The 26,462-nt window shown below is 42.0% G+C and overlaps 1 protein-coding gene across 1 annotated transcript in view; it reads left to right on the top strand.

Annotated features, from left to right (window-relative positions):
- Positions 1-26,462, top strand: part of LOC100558674 (fer-1-like protein 4) — a 78,590-nt gene that overhangs the window by 13,692 nt on the left and 38,436 nt on the right. The window contains exons 4-15 of the mRNA XM_062978751.1: positions 575-674; positions 2,226-2,317; positions 10,696-10,737; positions 12,788-12,943; positions 14,127-14,187; positions 15,551-15,682; positions 16,100-16,162; positions 18,108-18,192; positions 18,957-19,116; positions 20,466-20,649; positions 21,350-21,536; positions 23,503-23,873. Coding sequence (XP_062834821.1) covers positions 575-674; positions 2,226-2,317; positions 10,696-10,737; positions 12,788-12,943; positions 14,127-14,187; positions 15,551-15,682; positions 16,100-16,162; positions 18,108-18,192; positions 18,957-19,116; positions 20,466-20,649; positions 21,350-21,536; positions 23,503-23,873 — 1,633 coding nt within the window. The remainder of the gene's footprint in view (positions 1-574; positions 675-2,225; positions 2,318-10,695; positions 10,738-12,787; positions 12,944-14,126; positions 14,188-15,550; positions 15,683-16,099; positions 16,163-18,107; positions 18,193-18,956; positions 19,117-20,465; positions 20,650-21,349; positions 21,537-23,502; positions 23,874-26,462) is intronic.

Here is a 26,462-nt window from a genome sequence, read left to right as displayed (position 1 = left end):
ACAGCCGGTAAGCTGATAGGAATTGTGGGAATTGAAGTTTCTGGAGGGCTGAAGTTTGCCCATGCCTGCATTATGATTTGCATTATTTCAATGAATTTTATTTGTCTTGTTTTAACATGTTAGATTGTTTAATATGCTTTTAATCTGTTTTAATTATAATTATACTTGTAAACTGGTTAAACTTATTTTATAGGACACCTTCCTGAGATCATATGATTAAATAAACAATAATGAATATATAATATTGTCTGGAATCTGGTAGGCTAGTCCTAACTAGAGTAAGCTAATTGAATCAATAGTTCACTGGTCAAGCAATTGATTCAGTGCATGTGCTCACTCTTAGTATTAACAGGGTTGGGCTATAATATCTCTATAATTGTTGAATATTTTAATAACTAAAATAATAAACATCAATATTAAATACCTACAATGCTTAAATATGTAAATGAAAAAGAAATAAATGGTTGCATTAATGTGGCATCCCTTTTAAGTACACCCATATAGAGCTTTGTACAAGTATTTTGTATCCGGAATGGTGCTAGTGCTCTGTACCAACTTTACTTGTTTTTTGTAGATTACTTGGTACACTAATTATCAGCCTTCAACACTTAGTAACATCCGGACGACTAAATATCCGAGAGGCTCTTGTTGACAAAAATCACAGCATCACTGGAGTAAGTTACGTCTCTATTGTCCTAACTGGAGATATTACCTTTTAGTTCTACACCTCCAAGATTCCCGCTGACAACATAACCAGTGAGCATGATACCTGGGAGATTTGGGGAACTTCAATCCAATATATGTATTTATAGACTGATGAACCAAAATGTGATTAGTGAAGTGAGATTGTACTATTTCAGGTTGTAGGTGGGTATTGCATGTCTGACTTTGTCCACCCTGAGCCACTATTAAAAATTCTCCATATATTGAAAACAAAATGGTTAGCATCCTTTTAGTGACATAAGCATATATATGTCCAACTTTTGCCAGCATATGTTTTGTGTGTGTAACTGTGGATGTCAGAATGTGCTTCCTCCCACATGTAATGATCAAAGCCCTTTGACAACTCATGTTTCTCCTATGGCTCCTCATCTCCATAGTCATGTAGTGGCCTGTAGAGAGTGATAACCGAGAAGCATTTGGCAATGTCACTATAGCCAAGTGCAGAATAAGGAAAGCATTTTCCAGATGATTATGTGGAGATGGGGGGCTGTTTGGGGAAGGTAAGCCCTGCAGGAGAGTAGAGGGGAGATGTTTGTCATTCTGCCATGATTGAACTTATTATACGTCTCCCGAAAGAAAGATTATAACTGTGCCTTTTCCCTGGCATGATAGTTTTCATCTTCCTCACCCCATAAGTAAACATTGAAATGAAGGCAAAAGTGGTATAGTTCAAAAAATGTAGGCATTATGAATCCTCTGTAACTGCAATGGCAATATCCTATGGAGTCCTGCAACTGATGGTTTGATGAGGTAGTTGAGGTTCCTGACTGGGAATTCTAACTGTCCCTCCATAAGCCTTAGATCCTAGACTCTTATAGGATAAAACCAGGTACTAAAAGTAGAGCCATAGGGCTATATTTTAACAGAGTGAACGGTCTCTGATTCTCCCTGTTGTATCTCAGGCAACTTAGAATGCCACTTTAAAGAGCTGGCCCAGAATATTTTGCAGAAGAATGGCAAATACTGTATTTCCAGTATCACCCAAATCTGACCATGTTACTTTGAAACATGAGGCAGAATATCCACAAGCAGAGGTCCCCATCCCTGACAATAAAAATACAATAGTGACACAATAAATATCCAAAAATGTGCTGCCTGGGGCAGTCTAGTCACTTTGCTTGATGGAAGAACTGGCCTTCAGTCTTGGACACCTCAAGGTAAAGACAATAAATGCTTTGATTGTGTATTCCTGCATGGCAGGAGGTTGGATTGGGCAGCCCTTGTGGTCTTTTCCAACTCTCTGATTCAGAGTAGTCACCAACATTATACTGCCAAAAAGTCTCTGCTCAACTTCGCACACTATTATTTTCTTTTTCATAACTCTCTTTTGCATGTGCAATCATGAACTTACCTGCTGCGTTTAAGTCATAGGAATCGTTGTGTGTCAGGATTTTGATAAATGTATATCCTGCAGGTTGGAGGAAATACAAATCAAAACAATTTGGAGTGTGGCTTGTAAATAATAGCTGTGGACTTCCTAAGGTTTGTCTTTCTTAATACAGATCTATATTGAATTAGACCTGCGATATCAACCTCCTGATGGTGCTGCAGGAACATGGGCTGAGGAAGACTTTGTCTACCAAATGAAAGACAGGTTTGGAAAATTATATAAGGAGACAGTTGTATAGCCCTGCAGTACTTGTTATTGTTTCAGAAGTCACAAGCAACTTTAGCATTTCTGTAGTTCATTTTTGTTGTTTTATGTCTTCGGATCAAATCCAATTTATGGCAATTCAATCAGCATTTTCTTGGAAATTACTCAGAAGGTATTTGCCATAGCTTTTTTTCTAAAGTTGAGAGAGTCTGACTTGCTCAAGGTCACTCAGCAGGTTTCCATGGCTGGGTGGGAACCTGAACTCTTGTCTCCTGGTGTCAGTCAAATACTCAAACCACTATACCACATGGGCCCTTAGCCAACACTTCAGTGCTCTATTTTTACTTTTTTGGGAGACTTTCAGTCATTTTTCTAAGATAATTGCCATCTTAAAACCTGGTAAAGATGCCTCCAATGCCAGGAACTACCGACCAATCTCCCTCTTATGTCATCTATATAAAGTCTATGAGAGGATGCTATTAAATCGACTAGGACCTGTTATCGAACCCAAGCTTATTGCACAACAAGCAGGTTTCAGACCAGGGAAAAACTGTACAGGTCAAATTCTTCATCTGACTGAACATATCGAGGAAGGCTATGAGAAAGGCTGCATTACGGGAACAGTCTTTGTGGACCTTACGGCAGCCTATGACACGGTGCAACATAGAAAAATGCTGCATAAAGTCTACCATATCACCCGGGACTTTGACTTTACAAAAACAGGCCAGACCCTCTTAGAAAACCGCAGCTTCTATGTGGAGTTTCAGGGCCAGAAAAGCAGATGGAGGAGGCAAAAGAATGGTCTTGCACCGACCTTATTTAATATCTTCACGAACGATCAGCCACAACCACCACTCACAAAGAGCTTTATATATGCTTATGACCTTGGCCTTACAACACAAGCAAAAGATTTTGAAACAGTTGAAAAGCAACTCACCAATGCCTTGAAAGATCTCTCCAGCTACTACAAGGAGAACCACCTGAAGCCTAATCCTTCCAAGACACAAGTGTGTGCTTTCCACCTACATAACCGCGAAGCCAACAGGAAACTGAAAGTTACTTGGGAAGGCCAAGAGCTCGAACACTGTTTCCATCCTAAATACCTTGGTGTCACCTTAGACCGAACACTAACATATAGGAAACATTGCATGAACACCAAGCACAAAGTAGCTGCACGCAATAACATCCTGCAGAAACTGACTGGCAGCGCATGGGGAGCAGACCCACAAGTAATAAGAACATCAGCCCTGGCCTTGTCTTTCTCAACTGCAGAGTATGCCTGTCCTGTTTGGCACAAGTCTGCCCATGCAAAGCAGGTGGACATAGCACTGAATGAAACATGCAGAATCATCACAGGATGCCTTAAACCTACACCTGTTGATAAACTCTACAAGTTAGCTGGCATTGCCCCTCCTGACGTGCGACGGGAAGTTGCTGCTAACGGTGAGAGAAAAAAGGTCGAACATTGTGAAAGCCACCCACTGCATGGCTATCACCCTCCTCCCACCAGACTCAAATCAAGGAAGGGCTTCATGAGAACCACCACTCCTCTTGATGTTCCTCCAGCAGCAGCAAGGGTGTCTCTCTGGGCAGCTAAACCTGGCAATTCTAACTGGATGGCCCCCCAAGAGGGTCTTCCTCCAGGGGCAAACCAAGAATGGGCAACTTGGAAGTCCCTGAACAGACTCAGAAGTGGAGTGGGCAGATCAAAAGACAACTTGGCAAGGTGGCACTACCTGGAGGAATCCTCCACCTTGTGTGACTGTGGAGCAGAACAAACAACTCAGCACATGTATGCTTGCCCACAATGCCCTGCCTCATGTACGGAGGAGGAGTTGTTTAAAGCTACAGACAATGCGGTTGCTGTTGCCCGCTTTTGGTCCAAAACTATTTAGTTGCTTGTGATTTCTTTTTTTTTCTTTTTTCTTTTTTCCCCATTATTTGAAATGTATTTGTTGTACAATGCTTTTGACACGAAATAAATAAATAAAGTCATTTTTCTGCTTGAAGCTATTAAAACCATACTGTTTTCAGATTCACTTAAAATGTACCAAGAGGTCTTCTAGGAACATGGGAAGTGGTATGTTGTTTTTAAATAATTTGAGTCCATATTGACATGGTGTTGGATTGAATCCTTTGGCATGGATATACAGAAAGATTTGTATGGCTGCACAGAAGCGAAAACATCTGTGCTGTGAGCAGAAACAAGATTAGCAAGGATTAAGAGTTCAGCACATTTACTGACATATGCATTTGTCAATTAAGATGAGTACAAATAGCCCTGGGCTATTTAAAATTGAGGCGTGAAGAATTGTCACGGTTACAAATAATACCTAAAACCTACTTTGGAAGCAACTGCACTTTAGCAACCTCTCAGAACTGCTAATCCTAGGTGTTCTGATGACAGCAATGCAAACGGTATTAAACCATAAGACACTGTATAGGAAGATATGTACCCACTCATTTCTGCTGCCACCAACATTGCTCTTTTCTTTGGAACTGCTACCATTCATTTATAGAATATGAACAATTTAACTGCTAGGTCATTGCATTGCTATGCTCCCCCCTGCTATTCTCTGCCTTTATAAAGATCAGATCTAATACATTTTAATGGTTATTACTGTCAGAACCCTGCTACTAGAGCCTGTATGTGGCTCTGAGTTTCAGGGTCACTGACATTGATAAGACACCTGCGGCTCAGGACTCGGAGAAGAAACGGCTGCTGGACTTGGCGGGGAATTTGCGCGGGGTTTTACTGAGCGGGAAGAGACTTTTCAAATGAGGGGGAGGGTATATAAAGGATGGTTGGCCGGAGCCTCCCATTCTTGGCTTTTTTGATGTTCATGTTTCCTACAGTAAAAGTTTCTGGTGATATCACAGAGAGTCTCGTGTGTTCATTCAGGAGCGGCTGTGGTGAGCTGACACTAAGCCAAGAATACGGACACCATCCCGCTGTAGCGGTGAGGTGTAACATGCAAGTGGAGGATGAAGAGCTCTTGGGCGCAGGAGGAGGAAGGTCGGAAAGGGCCACTCCCGAGCCGGACGCTGAGTTCCACCAGCTGGCGGCCCTGGCGTCATCCACCGCTTATGCCCAGCCAAATGGGGTAACCCAGAGGCGTGGAGTGGTGCGGGGAGACAGCACCGGAGGAGAGGAAGGTTCACCTTCCCCAGGCCCACAAAGGATGGTGTTTCTGGAGGAGAGGATGTCGGCGATGGAGACCACCCTGGCAGTGATGTCGAGGGCGATGGAGCGCCTGGCGTTTTTGGCGGAGCCAGAGAGAGGAAGGGAACTTCGGGCTGGCTCAATGTGGGACGTGAGCGTGGGAAGCAGCCAGGGCTTTGCAGACCTCCCAGCACCGAAGGGAAGGGAAATGCGAAAGGAGCCCGGCGCCCGGCCCAAGACCCAACCAAGCCTGACGCGGGTGGAGGAGAGTGACGACGAAGGGGAAAAACCTCCGAGAATCCCAGCTACGCTCCCAGCTGAGACCCTGGTGCCCCTGGCGAATGCCGGGCGTGGCACAGGGCCAAGAGAAGCAGCAGCGGGGCCCACTGGTCCGCAAGGGGGCTTGCGACGGGCGGAGAATTGGGGATTGCCACCACAGGGACCCCTACCAAGACGAGAGGAACTAAGGATCGAGTTTGGGGGAGAGTCCTCTGAACTGGATTTTTTCCTGACCACGGTGAGGGGCTATATGGAGGACAATGCTCACACTTTTAGAACGGAATCCAGCCGGATACAGGCCATTGGTGCAGTGTTGAAGAGGGGAGCGGCTAGCTGGTACGTTCAGCTGCACGCGCGGCGCGACCCATGTCTGGGGTCACTCCGACGCTTTATGGGGGCCCTGGAGACCCGTTTCCGAGATCCACTGGAGCAGATCCGGGCGAGGGAGAAGTTGAAGACCGTCTCCCAGGGGCAGAGGTCGGTATCTGAGTATGCGGAGGAGTTCCAATGCCTCGCCGAAAAGGTGCCGGAATGGTCTGCAGTGACGAAGATGGAACTCTTCAAGGAGGGGCTCAGGCGGGAGATCCTCTCCTGGGCGGTGCATCGTGATGAGCCTGACACACTGCGCGGATGGATTCAGCTGGCGGGGCGCGTCGAGACATCGCTGGCCCAGGCGAGGAGGCACCGAGGAGGGCTACAGCAGCGGCCGCAGATGAAAGAGGGGAGCCGGAAGGAGGGATCAACCCCAGCCGGGAGGAGAACGGAGCCGACAGGGAACGTGAGCGCCAGCAGGAGTGGCTGCTTCGTGTGCGGCCGGTTGGGCCACAGGGCTGCCGAGTGCTGGCAGAGAAAAGGGGAAGGCGGAGGCCCGGCCAAACCAAGAGCCGTGGCAGGGAAACGCGCCGAGGAAGAACCACCGATGAGGCACCACTCGGGGGGGTTGGTAAGTCAGGACAAAGCTATGATAGTGGTCCCCATTCAGCTTGAAAATGGCAGCAAACAAGCAACCTGCAAAGCATTTGTGGATTGTGGATGTTCCAGGAACATCATCTCCCCTGAATTAGCCGAGGGATTGGGATGCGAAAGAACGAACCTAGAATCCCCAATAGCTTTTTCGCAGTTGGACGGATCCACAGCATCGGGATCGTTAGCTAAGTACAGTGCCGAAGATGTAAAGTGTAAGATAGGGAGTTGGGAAGGAAAGGTGTCATTTGTGATATCACAAATAGCCAGCTATAATGTTATACTAGGCATGCCGTGGCTGGGGCAGGCCAACCCGCAAATCAACTGGGAGGATAAGAGCATGATCTTCAGGATGAATTTGGAAGAAGGGAGCCAGGAAGTTGAGAGGGAGCCAGGGAAAAGGGGGGAGGAAGACTCTATCAGAATAGCAGATCTGGCAGATAAATTACCCCCAGAGTATCGGGATTTTGTGGACGTGTTTGATGAGAAGGAAGCAGACAATTTCCCACCGAAGCGGAGAGTTGAAGTGAAAATAGAGCTAGTCCCAGGAGCAGAGCTTCCCAAGGCAAAAATATACCCGATGTCAGCTAGGGAAAAGGAGGAACTGAGAAAATACATTGATAAAAACCTAGCGAGGGGTTTCATAGAGCCTTCAAATTCCCCTTTAGGGGCGCCTGTGTTGTTCAGGCGGAAAAAGGACCAAACGCTGAGGCTCTGCATTGACTACAGGGGCCTAAATGCAATCAGTACTGTAAATAAATACCCCCTACCCTTAGTGAAGGACTTGATCGCCCAGTTATCGGAAGGACAGATATTCACTAAATTGGACTTAATTGAGGCCTACCATAAATTGCAGATCAAACCAGAGGACAGGTGGAAGACGGCCTTCTCCTGCGCATTCGGATTATTCAATTATCGTGTGCTCCCCTTCGGTTTGTGCGGGGGAGGGGCCGCGTTCATGCAATTAATCAACGAAGTATTGCATCCATTGTTGTACAAGGGAGTCTTTATTTTTTTAGATGACATATTGATAATGTCTCGGACTAAGGAGCAACACGTAGAACTAGTCAGGGAAGTCCTACAAAAGTTGAGGGAAGCGAAACTGTATGCGAAGCTTGCCAAGTGCGAGTTCAATAAAGACCAGATAGACTTTCTGGGGTATAGGATTTCCTCCCAGGGAGTGGCGATGGACCCTGCGAAGGTGGAAGACGTGAGGGGGTGGGAAGCCCCCAAAACACGGAAGCAGCTGCAATCCTTCCTAGGGTTCGCAAACTTCTATAGAACATTTATCAAGGACTTTGCGCGCCTCACTTTGCCATTAACGGATTTGTTAAAAACTAAAGGCAGGGGAGAAACAGCCAAAGTGAAGGCCCCAGGGGCCAAACTGACCTGGACAATAGAATGCCAGGAAGCTTTCGAAGCCCTTAAAAAGCGTTTTACTGAGGAACCTGTCCTACAGCACCCTGATATGTCTAAGGCCTTTGTATTACATTGCGATGCGTCAGACCGGGCATATGGGGCAGTTCTGCTGCAGAAAGACGAGGGGGGGAACCTGAAGCCATGTGGCTATCTGTCAAAAAAGTTTAGCGATACAGAAAAAAACTGGCCGATTTGGGAGAGAGAAGCCTTAGCGATTCTAAAAGCACTAGAGTGCTGGAGACACTTTCTGGAAGGAAGTGGAACACCGTTTGAGGTGTGGACTGATCATAGAAATTTACAGTATCTAAGATCCCCTCGTAAACTATCAGCGAAGCAAATTAGATGGGCCCAATATTTCAGCCGTTTTGATTTCAGACTCAGATTCTTCCAGGGGAAACATAACATACTCGCTGACGCTCTCTCTCGGATGCCTCAGCACGGGGGAGGAATTCAGGAATCTGAAGGGAGCCTGTTCCTAGATAAGCAATGGGGCCTGGCAGTACTAACTCGAGCACAAGCGGCCAAAGAAAACAAACGTACTGCCATTTCCACGGGGGGAGGAGAAATATGGGAGGAAGAGTTGAAGCGAGCGTATGGAATGGACAAATGGTTACAAACTAACAAAGAAAAGGGAGAATTGTGTGGGGATTTGGTGTTTGTAAATAAGAAATTGTATATTCCTGAATGTTTAAGACGAGAAATGTTAAGGAAGTGCCACGATAACAAGGGTGCGGGTCATCTAGGCCCCACCAGGACTATTAAACTGTTGGCCAAACAATGCTGGTGGCCCGGAATGAGGAAAGACGCCAGGGGGTACGTCACGCAGTGTGAATTATGTGCAGAGGGAAAAACACCACCGGGGAAGCCCCAGGGGCTATTGCAGAAGGTGGTGGAGCCCATGAGGCCATGGGAATGCGTGGCCATGGATTTTGTAGGCGAACTACCCCCCAGCAGAGGCCACAGATACATTTGGACAATATTGGACCTATTCTCAAAACAGGCACACTTTGTGGCCCTGCCAAAACTCCCCTCAGCTGAAAAACTTGCTGATTTGTATGTGAAGCATGTATATCGCCTACATGGGTGTCCCGACAAAATAATTAGCGACCGGGGAGTCCAATTTACGGCAAAATTTTGGGGAAAATTCTTACAGCTGTTAGGAGCAGAAAGGAACCTGAGCTCGGCTTTTCATCCCGCAACCAACGGGGGGGTCGAACGTACCCAACAGACACTGTGCCAATTCTTGAGGATGTACACCAATTATAGACAGGACGATTGGGCGGACCTTCTACCGTTTGCTGAGATGGCTTTTAACGGGGCCGTACATTCGGCCACAGGTCGTGCCCCATTCGAAATAGTATACGGACAGGAGGTGGCACCTTTCCCCAGGCTACCCGAGTGGAAGGAAGGAGAGGGCCAGACCGACAAGGAATGGCCGGCCAAAATTAAGCAAGGGTGGCAGACCGTGGTGGAGGCATTGCGGGAAACACAAAAGAAGTACAAGCTCTTTGCAGATCGTAGGCGCCGAGAGGGGGACAAATTGGGCGAAGGGGATCTGGTTTGGCTGAGCACAAAAAACCTGAAATTGGGGTTCCCATCTAAAAAATTGGCTCCACGCTATATAGGGCCGTTCAGGGTAGCAAAAAGAATAAACGAAGTGACCTATGAGCTGAGGCTACCTAAGGACCTAGGAAAGGTACACCCGGTATTCCATTGCAGCCTGTTAAAAAAGTATAAAGGAACTCTGGACAGCGGAGAACAATAGTTGTGTTTAATCTTTTCCTTCCAGGACGAAGGGGAGGAGGACGCCATGTCAGAACCCTGCTACTAGAGCCTGTATGTGGCTCTGAGTTTCAGGGTCACTGACATTGATAAGACACCTGCGGCTCAGGACTCGGAGAAGAAACGGCTGCTGGACTTGGCGGGGAATTTGCGCGGGGTTTTACTGAGCGGGAAGAGACTTTTCAAATGAGGGGGAGGGTATATAAAGGATGGTTGGCCGGAGCCTCCCATTCTTGGCTTTTTTGATGTTCATGTTTCCTACAGTAAAAGTTTCTGGTGATATCACAGAGAGTCTCGTGTGTTCATTCAGGAGCGGCTGTGGTGAGCTGACATATTACAGTTCTGTTTCCAGGAGATTGCAAAAGAGCAGTGTGTCAGCATTGTTAGAAGGGCTTGCCAGTGAAAGGATTCTAGAAACATTTACTGTTACACCACTAGCAGATTGCTAAGAGAGTTGTTTTCTACATCTGGCTTGTGCTTGTTTGACAAAATTTTATCCATGGACCCTTGAGCGCTGCATTTGTCACCTTTTGCCGTGTGCAATAATTGATGCTCAGGCTTTTAAGTAACTGTCTTGTATGTTGTTCTGTTTATTTCTGGAATGTTTAATCTGCTGTTAAATTTTATACATGAAATGCTGTTATGTTGTTGTTCGGGCTTGTCCCTGTGTAAGCCACCCCGAGTCCCTTCAGGGAGATGTGGTGGGGTATAAGAATAAAGATTATTTATTTATTTATTATTATTAATAATATTTTCCTCCTGTTTATCACAGTTCAGAAGTGATAATCCGCAACCCTGGATTTGAGGAATTAGAGTAAGTGACCTCTTCTTATTCCATTTTACAATGTTATTGGAAAACAAGTATGTAGTGATCAAGGACAAAAATTATGAGATATACAGTACATGAGACTCAGAGTGCACATGATGGTCACTGATAGGCAGAATAAAACATTCTTATGGGACCTGTTTTTCTTTGCCTAACATTATGATAATGTATAGTTCTCCCATTTCTAGTATGATGCTGCCATAGCAACAACAGTTTCTCTTGCTATATTCCCAGCTCCTGACAAGACCTAGCCTCCAAAGATTACAATGGAAAGCAATGTACTTTACTTGTCAGAAAATCAAACCGAAAGGGACAAAGGAGATTTAAGTTCTCCCTATGAAATACAATCTTCCCTGCATCGAAAGAGAATTTCCTTTGTAGTAAATGCACATGCCTCTCTGCCTATAGTGATATAGACACAAAGGAAGACAAGATGTATTGCCTTAGCCAAATAATACTCATATGAACTCAAGTATAATGTGCCATTGAATGTAATGTGCATCTCAGTTTTGAAGATGTGCATTAGAGCAAAATAATTTGCTATCAAATGTAATGCAAGGTGGTGGTGACCGCGAGAAGGCTGGTGGAAAGCCACGTTCCTCCATCAAGTCTTTCCCACCTTTTTCATGGCCACCACTGCCTCTTGGCCAATAGCTCAGGTGGGTTTATGTGCATGATCCTAACGCACCATCAAATCTTATGTGCACCTCAATTTTATCGATGTAATTTAGCAAAAAAAGCTGTGTGATAGACTTGAGTAAATATGGTAATCTGAATGCCTTATGCCATATGTGTAAAGAAGCCAGTTGGATTGAAAGATGAATCTTGTTTCAACACTGGCAATGGACAGCAACCTTGTTTCACCCGAGAGCAGCTGACATGAAAATTGTGTGCCTCTTAAGCCTTACACCAGGGGTCCCTAAACTAAGGCCCGTGGGGTGGATGTGGCCCTCCAAGGTCATTTTCCTGGCCCCGGCCCACAACTTTAGACTTAGGGTTGACGATTTGAAGGCATACAACAACAACAATCCTAATTGGACCGTGAACCGGCCCTCCACTTAAAAAGTTTGAGGACCCCTGCCTTACACTATAATACATTTATTTACACTTGAAGTTGCTGCAGGATTCTTTGTTGTTTTACCTTTTTAATTTCACAGTATAGTAATGAAAAAAATCTTAGATTCTTAGGGCTTTAGTAGACAATATATTATCTATTTCTACATCATCTTGGGTGTTTTGTTGTATTGATTTAATAATGGGTTGAATAGTATTAAATTTTAACTGAATATTTTTGGTCAATGTATTATACAGGGTCCTCAAGCTTTCTAGGCAGGGGGTTGGTTCATGATCTGTCAAGATCTGTTGAGGAACTGGACTATAGTTTGAAAAATGAATTTCTATGCACATTGCACATATCTTATTTGTAGTGCAAAAAATGGAAGAACAGTACAATATTTAAGATGAAGAACAATTTTAGCCAATGTAAACTTACCAGTATTTCTATGAGAAGTGTAGGCCTGCTTTTGGCTGATGAGATAGTCAAGTTAATTAGGACTGCTGTTGTTGTGTGCCTTCAAGTCATTTCAGACTTAGGGTGACCCTAAGTCTCAAGTTTAGGGCAGATAAATGACTTTGGAGGGCCACATTGGTTCCTGGGCCTTAATTTGCAGACCCCCTGTTGGAAGGTGGCATGCAACTCTAGGGTTCCAGTTATATACACGCTTTCCCGGGAATAAGCTCTGTTTTAACTAATATATTCTTGCCTCATTTTAAGCAGGGATGCAGAACTTTACACTGCTAAGGCATTGACTACTCACTCTTATTTAGACATCTGTAAACTGTCTGCATCCTTGTGGGATTCATGGGCTACCTCTTCGCCTTATATTCCTGTATTGGGCCAGATCATATCAAATTACAAAGATGAGTGTTTTCATATATGGATAAAGCATGGTTTATAGTGAGAAGCATAGGATTATACCAGACTCATGCATTTCTGAAAGTTCTCTTTAACTAGAAGCACTGCACACTTTTGTAACAGAGATGCTGAATTGAAGCGAGCTGCTGATCTGGACAGAAAAGCCGCAGCACTTGGCAGACAACTTGTCAAAGGCCTGGAGACTGATGATGATGAAGATGATTATTATGATGTATCCGACATGGAGTTTTCTGGCATTGTCTTCACCCCTGTGAAAAGGTACTGTTCTGTACTCACCGTTGTGTTAAGATGCCCTTTTCCCCTCTCCACATGAAGAGCACATCTACTGATCTGACACAACATCTACTTAGTTAATAGAGTAGTACATTGATGTCTCTTCATGAAAGGAATTTGCTTTAAAGTGAAATATACCTTTTAAAATGATGGTTGTTGTGTAGGATAATCACATGCTGGCTATTTTGCTGTGACATATCACAAAAAATGTTGTAGAACCTTTCATAACATTATAATAACAAGAGCACCTTTCAGTATTTGGGTGAGTTTTATAAGCAGCCAGCCTACTTGTGTGCTGTTAACTATTGCAGAGTTTATCAAGCAACATCCAGTTTAGATATGTTTCACAAGCAATGATTAAAACAGCTCCTCCAAAGAGTTCATTATTCCTGCATATTTGCCATCTTCAACCAAGCTGCCTCACAACAATCTTGTGAGACAGGTTTACTGAATATCCATGGTTCCTCAATGAGCTGGAAGTGAACAAACTGATCTGACACAATATTTTATTTAGTACACCTCACAGGTGGAAGCTGAGTGTAAACCTTTTATTGACTTTTTAAAAAAAATCCACATATTTATTTATCTATTGGATATGTATCTTGCCCTTCTCTCCAAATGGGATTAACCTGGGTCCCATATGGGAGACAAGTGGGATATAATGTAAATAAATAAATGTCCAGATGCACATGATAACATAACATTTTTGAACCAAAAGCTTGCTATTTCTCAATATTCTCCTCATTTAAATTATATTAATAAGACATTTAACAAAAATAAATTCATTATCTTTATGACTGGGTTGCTGTGAGTTTTCCAGGATGTATGGCATGTTCCAGAAGCATTTTTTCCTGACGTTTTGCCTGCATCAATGGCAGGCATCCTTATCTTTATGACTGCTTGGGAAATCACCCTGTAACTGATCTAGACTTTCCATTTCCAAAACACATAGTTCCCAGGTTTTGATTTTGAAAGTTACAGGAGATATTTCAGAGCTTCTGTTTCTAAGGGTTTTGTTTTGTTTTGTTTTGGTGTATATGACAAATGTATAACTATTACTAGTATACTTTAAATACAGCTTTACCTACGTTCAGATATAGTCTATATTCCAAAAGTAAATCAATAATGCAAAGATAATAACATTGTTTAATGCTCTTTTCTATTTCAGCCGTTCTAGAGTCTTCTCAAAATGGGATCTGTTTTCTACTCCTAGACCTCAAAACGTTCAGGTGACGTGCTTGTCAGTCTTATTATAATCCAAGGGCACACAAACCTTTGGATTTCAAGGGTTAGTTGGAAAACCGATGGATACATATACACACACCTTCATTCCTCATTTCCATGTCTAGAAGCAAGGATGAGGAAATGTAAATGTCCCCTTCCCATCCACTGAATTCTAGGGTTCAATGGAATTGATTGGTGGTGAAAGTGTTTCTGTTTATCTTATTACTAGTAGTAGGAAAGCAGTGATCTCAAAAGCCAGGGGACAACAAGTGTTTTCCTGCAGCCCAGTTGATCAGCTTGGTTGTGGGATGAAGTGAGTGGGGCCCTTCCAGCGTCAGGGACCACATAAGAACCCACTGAGGATGACTGATAGGGACAAATTAAGTTTAAACATATTTCTATTTTTAGCATAAAGGGAAAAGTTAATTTATTGTAACTAAATTGGATAGTTTAAGTTAATATCTTAATGTTAACTTAACTCCAGAATGGAATTATTGATTATTAATTAAACAAAAGAATGTATGGAATGTATGGTATCCAGAACTATGAGGATAACATTTTCCAAAATCACTGCCAATTGCTGTTCCCCTATTACATTAAGATTTATTTTTCAGTATTTAGATAACCTCATCCAGAAAGCTCTAAGTTATAAAAAATTCCCAAGTGTCCCTGGCATATAACTAACTTGCAAAAAATAATTATTTGGTACCTGATACATGATGTGTCTCTAAAATGGCTAAAGCAAAGCAGTTGTTTGGTCATATCTCTTATTTCATTTGGCCTAAATTTCCTGAAGGCACCAAGACTTTTCTGATTTTGGATGTCAATCAGGTCAGACCCTATTATTAGTACTTGGAAAAGAGACTATCAGTTAGTACTTGGATGAGAAACTAGGGGCCCTTCCACACAGCTATATAACCCAGAATTCCAGGGCAGATAATTTTATTTATTTATTTATTTATTGGACTTGTATACCGCTACTCCCAATTTGGCTCGGAGTGGTTTACAGAAATAAATTAAAACAATACAATTTGCTTTAAAATAACAATAAGAACAGACATAGCCCCGAGTTTTTCATAATCCACAGTATCTGCTTTGAACTGGGTTATCTGAGTCCACACTGCCATATAATCCAGTTCAATGTGGATTTTATGCAGCTGTGTGGAAGGGGCTAAGTGCTGTAGGTTACAAGAGGAATGCAATGACAAATCTTATCTGAAAGAGTCTTGCAAAGAAGACTCCATGATAGGGTTGTTACAAGTCAAAGTCAACTTGAAGGCAGAAAGTAAGAACAGCAATTTACTTAATTTTCTCTCCCATCATTCTGACCCTACCCGATTGATCCTAGAAAATGCATTTTCTCCACAGATTGGTATCAACATAATTGAAGCCCAGAAGTTGGTTGGAGTGAACATTGACCCTTTTGTGGTTGTGAAAATTGGAGATGAGAAGAGACACACTGCAACTCAGAAGTCAACTAACTGCCCTTTTTACAATGAGGTACATGACATACAAACGAAGCTGGTATATGATTGCTGTTATGTAACTGAATGTAGACTGCAAAAACATTTCAGAGGATTCACTATCTCTGTGATGGACATTTAATACATTATGAAATAAACATGTTGAATTAACATAAAAACCAGCTGTAACTCAACTATACACTTCAGTGGTTGTTCTGTGTGCATGCATGGTAAAAATGCTTTACCAGCATGGGTAGGCTAATAGCACAGGTTAAAAACATTTGCGGGCTAACGTTCTCAGAATCCTCCCAGCTGTGAGTTGTAGTTCAAAAAGTAATATTTGCAAGTTCTGGGCAAGAACATTTATGATCATGCATATGCTATAATGATGGCCTTTGGAATGTGGTAGCACACTAGGAAATAACTACTTGCAAATTGTCCTTTTCTCTTCCAGTATTTTACATTTGAATTTCATGAACCAAGAGATATCTTATTCCACAGACTCATAGAGATTTCTGTAAGTATCACAGCCACTATAATTGATTCTTTTAGGGCATGGGTGGGCCGACATGAGCACATCTACAGTCCTCATTACAGGGAGCAATATATAATTTTTCTCCTTGCATTTTCCCTCATTGTCTTCTTTGTGATTTTTGATACTTTGAGACAAATTGGATGTGATAACTAATAACTAATACACAACCTGAAGTATTACTTTTTCTTTCTTGATTAGTAGGGCCAGTGTATAGTGCTTATCACACCTCGCTGCTATGCTAGGTGTTTGAAAATTGCTTTAGCTGTACTCACAAAGATAGCTGATTGTTGACGTTGTGTATCACACGCTTGCCACATTTGCTCTGTAATAATCTGATATGTAATTTTTTCATCTGCATGAATGACATGGTCACTACCCCATTTCCCTCATCTTATGCTTTGTGATTGGTTTTCCAATCACAGTGTGTGTATATAGATGCAGAGAGAGAGAGAGAGAGAGAGAGAGAGAGAGAGAGAGAGAGAGAGAGAGAATAATGTTATTATGACATGATGTCATTAGAACACACCCATCATACTCCAAATCTTCTATTGTGATAGAAGACAGAGGAAGAGAAACAGACCATATCATTCTCCACTATTTTATGTCTTCCTTTGGTGAAAACCAAAAGTGCTATTACGCTAGTTCATTGATTCAAGTTGACCTGCTTCATTCACACAAATAGAACCATAATAACATTATTTCAGCACAACCTGATTGCAGACATTGAACGCTGCCCTGATTTTGGATTACACTTTACTTTACAAATAATGTAAAACAATGCTTTAAAAGTAATGCTGTGTTTGTCATACTGGTGACTGATACCACAGCCAAGCAGTAGAGAAACCTTGGAAAACAGCCCTGTGCAATAGAAGCATCAGAATGCCAGGACTGCAGCATTATTGAAATATATCCGCAAAACAAAAGAAAAATATATCCCAATAAACATATTGATTATAACTCATAAACATCACCCTTATAAATATAAAACTTTACAACAATTAAGATTCATTCATTCATTCATTCATTTATTATTTACTGTATTTATATACCACTTTTCTCACCCCTGGAGAGACTCAAAGTGGTTTACAATGTAATAACGGCAAAATTCAATTCCAAACATAGATGTAAACCAAATCATATATCTGAACAGTAACGTATAACTATGTATTAAAATAATAAAGCCATTAAAACTTAAGATATAAACAACAGTTAGACATTAAAACATAGAATTAAAACACCTAGTACAAACACTAAAATCATATTGTCAATTGCACATATTCCTTATTTATTTCTTGCACTGCATTACTTTACTGGTCGAAAGCTTGCTTTCATCACCACATCTTTGTTTTCTTTCTGAAGGTCAAGAGGGAGGGAGCTGATATAATCTCACTGGGGAGAGAGTTCCAGAGCTGAGGAGCCACCACTAAGAAGGCCCTGTCTCTCATCCCCACCAGCTGCGCTTATGAAGGAGGTGGGATCAAGAGCAGGGCCTTCACAGAAGATCTTAACCTCTGTGATGGTTCATAGAGGGAGATACATTCAGACAGATAAGCTGGGTTGGAACAGTTTAGGGCTTTATAGGCTAAAGCCAACACTTTGAATTGTACTCTGTAGCAGACTGGCATAGTACCACTAAAAATATCACATATAAAACATCACATATAAAAAATAGGAAAAAAAATCTGAAAAGGATTTCAAAACCATAGATCACAGAAAACACAGCTATTATCATGGGAAGTCTTGTCCTCCCGCTATCTGCAGCATTTCCCACCATTTGCATATCTTCTTGATTCAGTCTATTCCCCCACCATCCACATCAGAGTTGGAATATTACCATTTTTGTTGCAATAATTAAGAGTCTCCACAGTGACTTTTGACTGTCATGTCGTTCCATAATATTGAGGAGGTGATTTGTATTATTGCACAGGTCTTTCATTCAAAGAAGATCCCATTTCTAGGTACACTCATAGGGACATTCAAGATTGATCTAGAGACTGTATACAGCCAACCAGGTATAGTACTTGCAAGATGTTGTTGCCAAGGGCTGCCACTTGATTCTTTCTCATAACTTTGCATTTCATCTATGCATTTCATCTAAGGCTCCCCTCCTTTATGGTCCTGATGATGGTATATCTTTTATTATTTTTTCTTTTATTATCAGCATAATTCACAGTCATGATCTTGATCTTTCTACGTCAAAGCTTTTGAAGCTGGGGCAAATGTAATAATCTCTGGTTAACTGCTTTTGTATACAGTTGAGCTCTGGTTTAATATTTTCGCAGGTCATTTTGCTATCTGAGGCAAAGCAGCAAATACAACTTTGTATCAGGTACACACTATATAGTACCCCAGGCCAATCAAATTAGTTCTAAAAGTAGAACAACAATAACATCAATGATGCATTAATTTGGTGCTCTTTTATGGCAGTCAGGTTTACTTGTCTTGCCTCACTTTGGCAGTCAAATTAAATACCTACGACACTGGGATTCCTACTATATATTTGGAAAACCTTCAGTAAACATTAGTGCTCACTGCAGCTATAACCTGTCCTGCTGTCACTCTGCATAGCTATGCTGATTTCAGGGAAGCAACTGATATATGCTTGCTAAATATTTGCCATGCTTTGCTATTCTTTGAGGGTGATATAACTTTGTTGACTTTCCCATGACTTTCAAGTCAATAGTGTGCTTTCAAAATTCAAAGAGTTCATAATTGCCACCATGTGCACAAGATCCACAGGAACTATGAATGAACTAGCCTGTCTTTCTTTCTTTAGATCACCGATTCTACCAGAAATGGGCTGTGATTAATGACCCAAAGGACACCAGAGCAGGAGTCAAAGGCTTTGTGAAGTGTAACATCTCTATCATTGCCCGGGGAGATGTGATGGCTTCTATTCCCACTGCTTCCAGCAGCCAGAATGAAGACATTGAAAAGTAAGCCTATGCATTGTGTTCTCCCAAGGGAGTGATAATAAGATATTGCAAAATATCTTAAAATTATCCTTCCCATAGTCTGTGATAGGTTTAGAGCTGCGGTGCTAACTTGGACCTGGGACTTTATTGCACATAGCCACTATCTCATAACAATCACAGACAGCAGCAAGATACTAGGAGCACCATCATTATTGCACATATCTCCATTCGTGCAACTGGGCTGAAGCATAGTCTGGTGACTTATCTTTTGCTTATCTTTGTAACTCTGCCCTCTTGCACTTATGCTGCCTCATAATATTTTAAAAAACAATTTCACAATACCAGTTAAGGTTCTTATTGAAAATGCAAATATTAAACTAAATACATTGCCTCTGAGGAGGGGGGAGAGTAGGAGAGGAGAAGAATCCTGTCTCCTGACATCACTTCAGTGCTGAGATGCTGGCAGAGAAACAGAATGGCTGCATTGCACCAAGAAGGTGACAAAAACGTGGCTTGTTCTGAGCAATTGATGGGAGTATGGATTTATCATAGAAAGGAAGCAGACTAGCAATGGAATGTGTCATGAGATAGATGACGGTCTTGATTCAATGCTGGCTTGCCTTCTTTGGGCAATAAAATACCTGGTTTCCTTTGGTAGGTTCCATTAGACACTTATGAGTATATCGTACAATTTCACATTTATAGTTATAAGTTGAATGTAAACATGTAAGTAAAGTATACATGGAAACATAGTGCAAAAATTCTAACAGGCAGTCAAAGCAATGGTCCACTTCCTTTCTCCCATTATAGCTCCAGAGCTTTCTCTTTCTGTATGTCCTACTTGGAAGCTTCTGTGTGTCCTCTTTGTTTTCTTTCACTGCCCTTTACAACTGGCTGAAGGGATAGTGAAAATAATAAATCTTCTTTTGAAGACTTAAAGAAGATGCAACTGTCAAAAACCATTAATCTCAAATTTCTCTTTAAAATGGTATTTGTCAACTTTGTCACTTTAAAGAGTCTCTAGTCGTAATACTGGCTCCTTTAGTATCATATTCACATTTTCTTCTCTGAAGCATTTTGTTGACCAACCGTGGCATACCTGTAGCCCCTAATAACTGACCTTACTTCCTTTTGCATTTTAAAGTAATGCATAATCATGTCCAAGCTCTTTGAGAAGCATCACATTTCCTTTCCATATCTAGGGCTATCATAAGACCAGTGAAGTTGTTGGATGTAATAAAAATTGGGTCCCACTGGTTTCCCAACAAAAACAACAACAACAACAAACAACAAACAAACAAATAAAAAACTTGACCTTTTCTTTCTTAGAAGTGTGATCACTATTTAGCCATCAAATGTCATTCTTTTAGGAACTTGCTTCTACCAAAAAGAGTCCCAGCTGAGAGACCATGGGCCAAAATTTGCATCAAAATTTACAAAGCAGAGGGTTTGCCCAGCATGAGTGCAGGAATCATGGGTGGATTTTCAAAGATTGTTGGGGAGAAGAAAGTTTTCATTGATCCATATGTGCAAGTGACCTTCTCTGGACAACAGGTAAGCTTAAGCCTAAGCAAGTGAGTTTTATGAGATGTATTTCCATAACTCACAACTGTCCATTCTACCAAATGTGAAGTATTGTTTTTCTAAGGTAGTTAAGCAAGCAGCTGATTGGCCTCTGTGAAAAGCAGAAAACTTGGTAACTCTTTGATATGATCCGTCTTATCCACTAAAGGAAATGGTTGTGTTGTGAGAACGACTTACTTTGGTTTGTCTAATCAATTTTAGTGGATGACTAATTCTGATCATATGTATAACAATTCATAAACCTCTGTAACATTCATTTTCTAGTCATCGACTTCTACATTAACAACTCCAATACTCCAATGGTAGTATCGCCATTATCACCATGATCATTATCATAACCATTCTATGGGAATTCCATGAGATTCAAAACGTAATGAATCCGAGCTGTGGTAATGGCAATACTATCATACATATCTCTGTTGGCAAGAATATTATTAGAGATCTTCAAATTAAGATGAAGAAGAATAGGATGATCCTAGAGAACCATACCATCTGAATCTTGCTAATATGCAGTTGAGAGAATCCGGTCTTGTGATCTCTCAAATGTCTGCTGCTTAGAAACAAATTAGGATCTGTAACTGCTTCCATTTGTATTGAATGAAAATGATGATGATGATGATGATGATGATGATGATGATGATGATGATGATGACGACTGACTTTGGTTTAGGGAGAAACCTCAGTTGAAAGCAGCAGCACAGAGCCAGTATGGAATGAACAAATCAGCTTCATTGAAATGTTTCCTCCTCTTGTCAGAAAAATAAAAGTCCAAATGTTGGATGATGCAAACATTGGAGATGTTTCACTTGCCACACATTTCATTGATTTGCAGCAAATATCTGACCCTGGGAGAAATGGTGAGTCCCTCAGAGAATCGTGTTATATTCTTGGTTGTTTCTCATACATTTCCGATTTGCATTTCCTTTCTTTCTTTTTTTCAGAGGATGCAGCTCTAAAAACAAAGTTGTTTTTCAGAGCTGCATCCTCCCAAAGCAGCATACAATAAGGACACAAATAACAAATATTTCATGCCCACAGTAGCAAGGCTATAGATCAGGCATGGGCAAACTTCGGCCCTCCAGGTGTATTGGATTTCAACTCCCACAATTCCTAACAACTGGTAAACTGGCTGGGATTTCTGGGAGTTGAAGTCCAAAACACTTGGAGGGCTGAAGTTTGCCCATGCCTGCTATAGAATGAAGAGCGAAAAGGCTACTCTTTTTAAATTTAAACTTCTCAAATTAACTACAGAGTGCCCATGCTTGCTGCACGATTTGGGAGGTGTGGTCCCCACCTCAAGCCGTGAGGAGAAGTGGATAAAATAAAAAATTTTGTTGTTGTTGTTGTTATTAAGATATTGACCTTCCTAAGATCTGCCAAACAAGGCAATTGCATATTTAAGGTATCTTTAAACAGAAAGTGTCAGCTGTGGACAGAAAGAGTTTTTATATGTTTTCAGTAACTGCAATGGTTCTATTTTAAGTTATGTTCAATTGATCTATGTACTATCTTTATTTATTATTTTAACTGTTACTTGTTGTAAGCTGACCTGAGTCCCCTTCAGGAGAGGGGGCAAAATAGAAATAAAACAGCTTCTTCTTCTTCTTCTTCTTCTTCTTCTTCGTAGTAGTAGTAGTAGTAGTAGTAGTATTTTTGGCCATCTTAGGGTAAGATTTTAAGTAGGACACACGTCTGTGTATATTGAACCTATCAACTGTATTGATTGTTGATTTGTTTCTAAGTATCGGTTATCACTTTTAAAGTCCTAAATGCTTTGGGACTAGATTTCTTGAATAATTATCTCATTCACTGTGATGCAGATCCAGTGATTCAAACATTGAACTAGGGCTCTGGGAAACTCAAGTTAAATTCCAGCTCAGCCATAGAGGCCTACTTGGTGACCTTTGGCAAGTCATTTTTTTACCCTCAGAGGAAGGTAATTGCCAACCACCACTGAATAAATCTTGTTAGGATACCGTTATCATGAACTGGAGTTAAGGTGCATAACAAGAACTACTGTGCACTTGTCCAATGTGCACTTGTCCACACCCTTCTTTTACATGCTACTTCCCTTAAAGGCATAGATGTTGACAATGTGGGAGAGGATTTTCTTGATGCTAGCATCTCATAAATAGAACTCACTTCCTTAAGACATTAGTTTAGTTTTCTCTTTGTGATCTTCTGGCAAGTGAAGACCTTTCTTTTTAAAGCACGTGTGACTCTGCTATTCCTTAATTTTCATTAGCTCAGGTTTTCTGGTTGTGGAGGAGTTCTACTTATTGAAAACTTATATTGTTGTAAATGATTTTTAATGATTTTGTAACCCAACTTCAATGCAATCTGATCTCCAGTGTTCACCAGATAAACCAGTTATTGTTAGCAGAAAGGCTCTTCTGCCAGCAGAACCTTTTTCTGCCAGTTGATTTTAGAGGTCTGCTGACAGAGGCACCTGCCGTCCCAACAGCTTTGCGGGCTATGTTCTGCTGGCATAAAAGACACAAAAGTGGGCAAAAGGGGTGTAGTGAGGGAGGGCCCAAGTTATGTCAGACCTAAATTTCCCCAAGCCCAGGAACAGAGCTAGAATGGCAGGACAAGGTAAGGTCAGAGTGAAAGTAGTCTTAAATAAATTTGAATACTGTTAGGCTGGATTTGAAATCAGTTAGGCTAGTAACAGCCCAGATGATACTTGGCCATTTTTCAGGTTAGGACTGGACTCATTGCATTTTTTATCAGAAAGAAAAGTAGAGTATTAAATGAATATTAATCATAATGTAAAGTCTTATTTGAATACCATTAGATTGAAAACTCTGTCTTTTCCCACAGGATTTAATCCCACTTTTGGACCAACCTGGGTGAATTTGTATGGTTCCCCTCAGAACTCAGCCTTGCGAGACGTTCACAAAGATCTCAATGAAGGTCTGGGTGAGGGCATATTCTATCGGGGCCGCCTTCTCATGGCTATAACTGTAGAGATTTTCAGCACCATCCAAGCAGCAGAAAAAAAGCCCGTGGAAGCTCTCAAAGGAGCCTTAAGCAAGCTCAAACTAAAGAAAAAGAGCAAAAAGGCAAAGGAGAAATCCAAAGGCTCTGTCAAAGAGCGACTGCCAAGTCAAGCTGAAATTGATATCTCAGAGGAGGCTGAACAGCCAAATGAGGTGATTGTGGAGGTAGATGAGCTTCATCCTCTTCCAGATGTGAGTATTATCTTTAGGTACTTGTGATGTTGCAGTGAATGGAGAGCAGGGTTGGCCCCACAATTAAGCAGAGTGAGGCAATAGCAGATGGAGGTGCTCAGGTGACACGTGCTGGACATGCATATTTGTTGCAGAGCAATGGCAAGGTGTTAGTGGACAGAAATGAAGTGATAGGAGAAGGCAATCTTGTGCTATTGGAGCCATGGTTGATGTTTTGACCAAAATGTTTGGGGTCTTGCTTGTGTGTTTTGAGGTGTGGTCTAAGGGAATGGGGTTTCTATGGAATGGAAGTGCATCATTGAGTTGGCAATTTCCAAATGCAGGCAGCAGACACTTGGAAGTATGTGACACTTGGAAGCAGAACAGTCAAAAACTATGTGTGACTTTGGAGCTATACAATTTATTTAAAACCTTCCCCTTAATCAATGATTATAAGGTACAGAAACAGGCATTGTTCTCCTTGGGCCATGTTATTTGACTAAAGTACTGATACAGTAACACACTGTGTACTTCAAGGTTCCTGAATATCCAACCCAAAGCTTCATAGTTCCTTGCAATATGCTGAAGACAATATGTAACAGCATATTTGTTGCTATGTTGATCAAAAGGAAGAAGTAATAGTTGCTGAGTTTGATGAATCACCTAATCTTTTCAGTTATGACAGAAATGTTTGCCCCTGGGACATCTTCTCAGGCCCACGTACAGCTGCTTTTGATAATCTTTACAGAGATTTACCTACTACCAGTGTGTGCTACTTTTTGCTCTGCAAATTTATTGGAGCTCTTCCATCCATAGCATCCTTCAAGGTCACTTCTGTGCTCTCTAAGGACTAAAACTATGCCCCTGTTCCTGTACCCAATAACAAATGATTAAAGGAAGAACTTGAAATCAACTGTGCAGCATGATTCTTGATAGTTCTTGATAGCCCAAACACACAAAAATATACACTCAATTCTTCAGACGGCTGAGATGAATAAACTCATTTTCCTCTCTCTTTCCAAACAAGGAGATGCAAAGGCTAAGGCAGCAGCTTGTTTCCAATCAAGTTAGTGATTCCCTTTCATTCAGAAGAACCATTCCCTTAAACCAGTGGTTCCCAACCTTTAAGAGACCAGAGACTACTGAGGCAAAATTGGATACATTGTGGACTATCAAGATCAGGGGTCCCCAAACTTTTTAAACAGGGGGCCAGTTCACGATCCTTTGGACCGTTGGAGGGCCGTACTATAGTTGGCCACCGAGCAATAATAATAATAAATAATAATAAAAAAAATAATAAAGAGGATTGGAAGAGACCCCTTGGGCCATTGAGTCCAATCCCCTTCTGCCTCTGTTCACCAAAAGCACAAGCAAAGCACCCCTGACAGATGGCCTCCCAGCCTCAATGGTAATAATAATACCCTTGGGCCATTGAGTCCAACCCCCTTCTGCCTTTGTGCACTGAAAGAACAAGCAAAGCACCCCTGACAGATGGCCTCCCAGCCTCAATGTCAATAACAACAACAACAACAACAACAAGACCCTTGGGCCATTGAGTCCAACCCCCTTCTGCCTCTGTGCACCAAAAGCACAAGCAAAGCACCCCTGACAGATGGCCTCCCAGCCTCAATGTTAATAATAATAATAATAATAATAATAATAATAATAATAATAATAATAAGGGTTGTAAGAGAAGAAGAGACCCCTTGGGTCATTTAGCCCAACCCCCTTCTGCCCTTGTGCCGTGGGGGCCGGATTAATGGCTTCGATGGGCCGCATCCGGCCCCCGGGCCTTAGTTTGGGGACCCCTGATCAAGATCAATCAACCCCTCTTCCCATGGAGTATCCACATGCTTCCTTTCTTCCCTCATGAGGAGCCAGTGATGGAACTTTCCTTGATCCCTACCTTCACTGACCTTCTGGTTTCGACTGCCTCCTCCTTGCAATTCAGCCTGTGAATGGGGCTTCCTTCCTCTCCTCAAAAGCTGTTAAGGCATGAAGGATCCGACACCACCATTCCTGTTCCCTCCCTTTATCCAGTGTTGGACCCTTCCTTCCTTACTTGCCCTTGAGGAGCTGCTATTTGAGTCTTTTGCTTGCAACCCAGCTCCCTGTTGCCTGGGCCTGCAAATAGTGCTCTGGCGGCAACAGTTTCAAGCCCAGGCAAGGAAGGAAGGGTCCAACACTGCCATTCTCGCCTTCTCCCTTTGCCTCCTCAATGCCAGGCAAGGAGGGAAAGATTTAATGCAAACTTGTTCTTGAGCAGCCTCCTCAAGAGCAGGTAAAGAAGGAAGAGTCCAATGCTGGGTGTAAGTGGGGAAGAGTTGGAAGGGAGGCATTGGATCCTTCCTTCCTTCCTTGAACTTGAAGCTATCTCTGCCAGAGCCCAATTTGTAGGCCAAGGTGGCAGGAAGCTGGGTTGCAAGAAGGAGATTGAACAGACTCTGGCATCAGAGGCCTCCTCAAGAACCAGTAAGGAAGGATTCAACATTGGGCAAAGGAAGGGGATGGTATCCTTTGAAGAGGAGGCAGCCAGAGCCCACAGATGAAGGCAGGGGCTAGGGAGAGCTCCATCAACATTGGTTCCTCCTAAGGAAGCAAGGGAAGGGG

The sequence above is a fragment of the Anolis carolinensis genome, chromosome 4, assembly GCF_035594765.1.
Source record: "Anolis carolinensis isolate JA03-04 chromosome 4, rAnoCar3.1.pri, whole genome shotgun sequence".
Lineage (NCBI taxonomy): Eukaryota > Metazoa > Chordata > Lepidosauria > Squamata > Dactyloidae > Anolis > Anolis carolinensis.
Note: the sequence above shows the minus strand (reverse complement) of the source record. Positions and strands in the feature narration are given on the sequence as shown.